Source organism: Hyposmocoma kahamanoa, unplaced genomic scaffold (genome assembly GCF_003589595.1).
Source record: "Hyposmocoma kahamanoa isolate Upper Pololo Valley unplaced genomic scaffold, ASM358959v1 102, whole genome shotgun sequence".
Classification (NCBI taxonomy): Eukaryota; Metazoa; Arthropoda; class Insecta; order Lepidoptera; family Cosmopterigidae; genus Hyposmocoma; species Hyposmocoma kahamanoa.
Genome location: NW_020653337.1, coordinates 18,308,731 through 18,315,059, shown reverse-complemented (window position 1 = coordinate 18,315,059; position 6,329 = coordinate 18,308,731). Strand labels below are relative to the sequence as shown.

The 6,329-nt window shown below is 34.9% G+C and overlaps 2 protein-coding genes across 2 annotated transcripts; one reads left to right on the top strand and one right to left on the bottom strand.

Annotated features, from left to right (window-relative positions):
- Positions 1-2,349: 2,349 nt before the first annotated feature.
- LOC113231642 (40S ribosomal protein S18) lies at positions 2,350-3,395 on the top strand. The gene is made up of 3 exons (XM_026466070.1): positions 2,350-2,461; positions 2,597-2,782; positions 3,108-3,395. Exons 1-3 carry the CDS (start codon positions 2,459-2,461, stop codon positions 3,375-3,377), a joined length of 459 nt encoding a protein of 152 aa, XP_026321855.1. The 5' UTR covers positions 2,350-2,458; the 3' UTR covers positions 3,378-3,395.
- Positions 3,396-3,419: 24 nt separating this feature from the next.
- Positions 3,420-5,555, bottom strand: LOC113231636 (protein catecholamines up). The gene has a single exon (XM_026466056.1). The coding sequence runs from the start codon at positions 5,473-5,475 to the stop codon at positions 4,408-4,410; it is 1,068 nt and encodes a 355-aa protein (XP_026321841.1). The 5' UTR covers positions 5,476-5,555; the 3' UTR covers positions 3,420-4,407.
- Between the last annotated feature and the right edge of the window lie 774 nt (positions 5,556-6,329).

The window sequence follows — 6,329 nt, the reverse complement described above, 5'->3', positions numbered from 1 at the left end:
CCAATATAACAATAATGAATACTCAATATAATCCAATCAAGTATTTGTTTTCGATTATACCGCTGTTGCAAACTCTAAATACTAAAATGAATTGTATTTTGTATGAACTCGTTCACACGTCCGTGTCCGGGCCGACGCCGCCGGGACGGACCCACAGTTCATAGAAACTAGCACGCCCCGTCCACGTCCCGGGCATGGCTCGGATAGTCTTTAAAACAAACTACAATAACTCTCAAAACGTCATCTCATAGATCTCATCTCATTTTTATTACACGTTTATTTAGCACCTGATTCGGGTCTTAACCTTATAATTATTAATTGTAAAAAAATATCCTTGTACGTTAAATAACTTAAAGAACTTTTTAGAACAATTTTATGTTATAATTATAACATAACCCAAGAATACAAACGCTCAATCCTGGTAACGTTTACCTAATAATCTACATAAAACTACTAATTACTTTACACTGAGTTGATAGGCTTGGAGCGTGGCGTCAACTGTGTGCAGTTAATTTCGACTGCATGATATTGTAAAATGTAGACTGTACTATACCGGCCTAAAGTTTTCTTCTTTTTCTTTTAAACTATTGGCAATGGATAAATATCCATATTTATCCATTTTTACTCGATATTTACCCAAAAATGTGAGTAAATATTTTTGATCGTGGTTTATTATTTATATTTAGTGAAACAAATTGTACTTTTATGTTTAATTGTAAATATTGATAAAATTTAATAGCACGTATGTGTAGTATATTGCTTGTTATACCTTTTTTCTATACGCAGTGATAAAAAGAATCCTTTTAAGTACCGTAAATCCCTGTATTTTTGCGTGAACCTTATTATTATTTAAATGCGTAATTTGTTAAAAAAAAAGTTAGTAAGTTGGTCCGTTTTTGTTCATTTGTTCGGCTTCGTATATAGAATAAGGACCGAGAAACCTCACCGAGAACATTCGCCTGTAATGTAACATTCAAGATTCGTTTGCGAGCATTACATTACAAACTACCTCCTTCACCGGCGAGCATTCGCCTGCAATGTAACATTCATGATTCGATTAGGCTGCGATTCCACCAGAGAAGTGCGAGGTAGCAAGACGTGCGTGCGAGTGCCTCTGAGAGCCCACAAGTGCTCGCGAGAGCCAGGAATGCCCGTGAGAGCCCACGAGTGCCTGAGAGAGCCCGCGAGTGCCTGAGAGAGCCCGCGAGTGCCTTTGAGTGCCCGCGTGTGCCTTTGAGTGCTCGCGAGAGCCAGGAGTGCTTTTGAGTGCCAGTGAGTGCGTTGATGTGCCTTGAGTGCCTTTGAGTGTCTTGAGTGCCTTTTATTGCCTTTTAGTGCCCGCGAGTGCCTTTGAGTGTCTCAGAGGCACTCGCGGGCACTCGCAGGTATCTAACTTAAGTAAAGACTTAAAAACATTTCCACCATATCTGGTGGAGTCGCAGCCTTTACTAAAATAATGGCAAAATCAGAAGTAATCGTAGGTAATTATTTAATAAAAAATGAATGCTAATGAATTTTATTATAATAAACTAAAACTAAAAATAAATATCCATGTTTTAGGATAAATACCCAATAAAAATGGACATTTATTGGAGAATATTCGGTTACTATGCAGTATTTGGCTTATTCGGCCTATTTTTACCTATTCGGCCGAGTACCGAATATTAAATCACTATTCGGCCGAATACCTAACTCAAGGAGGAAGACATAAGAAAATACAGTAAATTGTCACAAATAGTAACTTCTATGAGATAAAAATAGGTAATAACACTCCCTAGTGTTAATTTGATTTATTACTTATTATATAATTTTGTCATAAAATCACGATTAAATAAACGCTAACAAAATCAACCTAGTACTTATTATTTGCAAATGAAAATAAAATTAAGTTTTTGAAAGTTAATGAAACTGAAGTGAAATAAACAATTACTTTCTTCATTAAAATGTCATAAATTTGTATTATAAACTTAAAAATAAATTTTCCTTTTTGTTTGTTTTTACAAAACTATGCATCATTACTGGTTTAATTTAATTTAACTTATATAATATATATGTGTGTGTGTGTATAGCTATCTTTGCCATAATGCAGTTTGCGCGTCAATTTTCGTATGATTATTAATTAGGCCGAATATTCGGCTATTCGACGTCGTTCCCGGCCGAATATTCGGTATTCAGCCTAAAGGCGAAAGACTATTCGTTGTAACACTAATATTTATTCTTTGACGGACATTTATCGGGTAAAAACCTATTTCTAGTATGAAATCGTTGTTAAGAAACCTTGGAATCAAATACAATGTGAATTATATCTCCCCTAACATTTTAGTAATTAGTAGATATAGTTAAATCTTAATGGCAATACTTTTATTGAACTGTCAATTGTCAGCGGGATATTTGACAGCTCTTTCTTTCGTGTTGTGGTGTTGTTTGACTGACTTTTTGGCTGATAAAACTCGCCGAAATGGTACACAAATCTCTAAATTTTATAGCAATCATGTTATTGATTTACTGTAGTATTAAGCAAGTTTATGATATTGTACAATGTAATACAGGTGTGAACATATTTCCATAAAAAATGATTTGTGATGTCTTGTTTCAGTCGCTCGTAATACCCGACAAGTTTCAACATATTCTTCGTATTATGAATACGAACATTGATGGCAAACGCAAAGTGATGTTCGCTATGACTGCCATCAAAGGAGTTGGACGCAGGTACTCCAACATTGTCTTGAAGAAGGCAGATATTGACCTCGACAAACGTGCAGGAGAATGCACGGAGGAAGAGGTATGCATTTTTACTTTTAATCCGTATATGACTTTTCTAAATCAGACCTTTACTTAATTTACTGTTCTGAGTGCTGTTATACTCTCACCGAAACTGCGATTAGTGCATTGAAAATGCAATTAGTGCAATAACCTCTTCAGTGCGTTCTGAACTGATCATATCTTGTAACATTTGAGTGATGTAAGTTAAAAGCATCTTAACATTTTCAAAAAAATAGTGCTAATCTACTGAAATTGTAATCTAGTCAATGTTTGAAGGGTTCGGCTATATCCTTGGAGTTTGTAGAGTAATGCACAAATGTTCTCATAATGTTATTTTGTTTCAGGTTGAAAAGATTGTGACTATCATGTCCAATCCCAGGCAATACAAAATCCCAGACTGGTTCTTGAACAGACAAAAGGATATTGTTGATGGCAAGTACAGTCAATTGACCTCGTCGAACTTAGACTCTAAGCTTCGTGAGGATTTGGAGAGACTCAAGAAGATCCGTGCACACAGAGGCATGCGTCACTACTGGGGTTTGCGAGTGCGTGGTCAGCACACTAAGACCACTGGCAGAAGAGGAAGGACTGTTGGTGTATCTAAGAAGAAGTAATAATTTGCAATAAAACCCTTTTCACTCCATTTTATGCCTTTTAATCTGGTATTCACTTAAATTACTTAAGCTAACCCTATTGCAAAGGCTCGATAATTAGAGATTATTACTATTCGAACACAGAGATTCACACTCAACAATAGGGACAATTAGTTTTTTCTACCTAATTTCAGTGGCAATTTTGCTTATTTAAATATTTGAGTATAGTATCATTAAATGTTAGATATTTTTTCACGTTGACGACACTCAAATATTAAATATTAGTTCATGATAATATTCTACAATATTTAAATAACAATTGCCACTGAAATTACTATACAAGTACTTGAATTGTCATTCAATGACCTGTATATTTGTTAACAAAATTAAGACATGCTTATTCAGAAAATGATTTGATCTATTCACAAAACATGTCTGATATCATAGACAGACATAACTTAGTAATTTGAAATGAGAGGGGAAGTGTTTTGATCGCTGTATTTATGTGAAATTATTCTAATAAGTAACATAAATAGGAATTAATTAAAACTACTATCCCTCTCATAACAGAACTTAAGTGGTAGTTAATTTTAATACACTATACAAGGTGTAAAAAAAAAGTAAAAGTGATACATGAGGTGATTTTACCCATGATAATGAGCAGCTTTCCCTATGGGACCCATATAATGCCATATGTAATTTGCAAGATGAATACTTGGAAAGTTAGAATACAGGTCTTATAACAAAAGTGGTTCAGTGATATGAGTAGTACTTTATATTACGAACAAACAATATAATCAGTATGATTATATACATATTTATTTTTCACACATCACAAGACTTGGCTTGGTACAAAACCAACCACATAATTAACTATACACCCTTTACATCTGACTCTTATCAATATCAGTTACATGATTAGCTGTGGTTTTATTGGTGAATTAACACAAGCATTCAGAAATTTGATGTGATGTTTTATGCATTTTACTGATAGTCGTTTAAGTATACATGAGAAGTAAAAATAATTTATACTCTTTTGAGGAATTACTCCTTATTCATACTTAGCAATAAGGACCATCATATAGACACCAGCTAATAGAGCTAAAATTTCTTTAATAGACTGAGATAGTTTATTTGAACCTTCTAGTAGTTCTGGAATCACAGATACGGTGGCTATATAAATAAAACCTCCGGCTGTAAATGGCAAGATGAGGGATGAGACCAATCCATCACCGGAACCTTGAAGGTATATTGAGATCATAGTCCCTGATATAGCTCCAAAAGCAGTCAGTAACTGCAACAGCATTGCTTTCCTCCGCGAGCAACCCGATTGCACAAGTATAGCAAAGTCTCCAATTTCATGAGGAATCTCATGTAACAGTATTGTTACTGTTGTGATATATCCAATGCTTGCACCAGCAATATAAGAAGCTCCAATAGCTAATCCATCAGTAAAGTTATGGGTAAAGTCTGCAGCTAGGTTTAAATATCCAGCAATTTTGATATCATCTTTTTTGTTTTTCTTAGCTTTCTTGGTTTTATCATCATTCTTTTTCTTATCACCACCTGCATGAGAATGGTTGTGACCACCATCAAACATGCGAACAAATTTTTCTACAACAAGGAAAGTAATTATTCCACCAAGTACTCCAAGACCTACAGTGAGATCATGCGGTTCGTGGTGCTCGTCGTCGTGCGAGTGGCTGTGGCTGTGACTACGGCCACTCTCTTCGGTGCTGGCGACCAGCGCGTGGGGTATCAAGTGTAAAAACGCGTCTCCTAGCAACCCACCAGACGCGAATGACAATAAAACCTTGAGTAACGGTTGCTTTTCAATAGTTCCGTCGATCGGAATAAAAAATAAAATAAGAAATGGTACTATGCTGATAAAAACTGTAGAGCCTAAGGCTCTTACATACAAGTCGTAATTGGGTTCTGTAGCTTTTTGTTCTTGTCTTGTAGTTTCCTTTTTGTATTGTTCGTTTGCACTTTTAGAATACTTGAACGAAGGCGGTTCTTCTGAATTCGAATGAGAGTGCGAATGAGAATGACCAAGCGTTACTACTGCAACACACGCTAAAACTAAAAAGGAGACCACTTTCCGTCGAGAAACAAACATTTTCAATTGTTTAAATTCGACAGAAATTTATTTTAACACACACTTCACCATGAAACAAAGCAACGGAATGGTATTTTTGTTGGAATGAAAGGTTATGAAGAATTGACAAATCGACAAATCAAACAGAATTTTGACAAGTGATGCTAAGTGTTACCATTATATTTTTGTTTATATTGCGATGTTGCAGAATTTCATGCGTGTCATTTCAAGTCAGGACTTGAGTATGATTTCAAGCACTCGAAATCATAGTCAACTCCTTGCCATTAGGGTCATATTTCCAGTGCTCGACATCATACTCAAGTCCTGAGTAGAGTTCTGGAATACGATCCATAGTCATTACAATGGATGATGTGTTAAAATGATTTTACGTGATGATGACGTGTTTAACATATTTTCGTTGCAAGGAAATAATAATAGTATATTAAACTAAAATTATAATACTTTACAAGTTAATCCTGATACCGATTTCTTTCTTTTTGTTTATTTACGTAGACTTAGAAGCTATTGATCTCGGTTAGAATACATTCAAATAATATGTAATTCTGCGGATAGCTATTTTAATGACGTATAGCAAACCCAACAAAATAGCAAAATTAGTTTAGTGTGACCACACTTCTATACACTTTCAATAGCCTTTTCTGCATGTGTTTGCTCTTGTAATGTTCACTTTTGTGTTCCGAAACTTGATATACCGATAAGAGTTATAGATTGAGCTGTTGAAAGATAAATACGTATGTATTTGATAACATTATCAATTATGATAAATGTCGGTTTAAGAGCCTAATCTTTCATTGTCAGTCATTTTTGACAATTCTGGTTCTTCCGGCAATTTACTATAAAGAAGCTATAAAGAG

Bases quoted from the DNA above. Each gene is read 5' to 3' on its own strand.
- LOC113231642 (XM_026466070.1), top strand. The intron at 2,783-3,107 runs GTATGCATTTTT...ATTTTGTTTCAG, and splicing joins GAGAATGCACGGAGGAAGAG to GTTGAAAAGATTGTGACTAT.
- LOC113231636 (XM_026466056.1), bottom strand. From the start codon at position 5,475: ATGTTTGTTTCTCGACGGAAAGTGGTCTCCTTTTTAGTTTTAGCGTGT.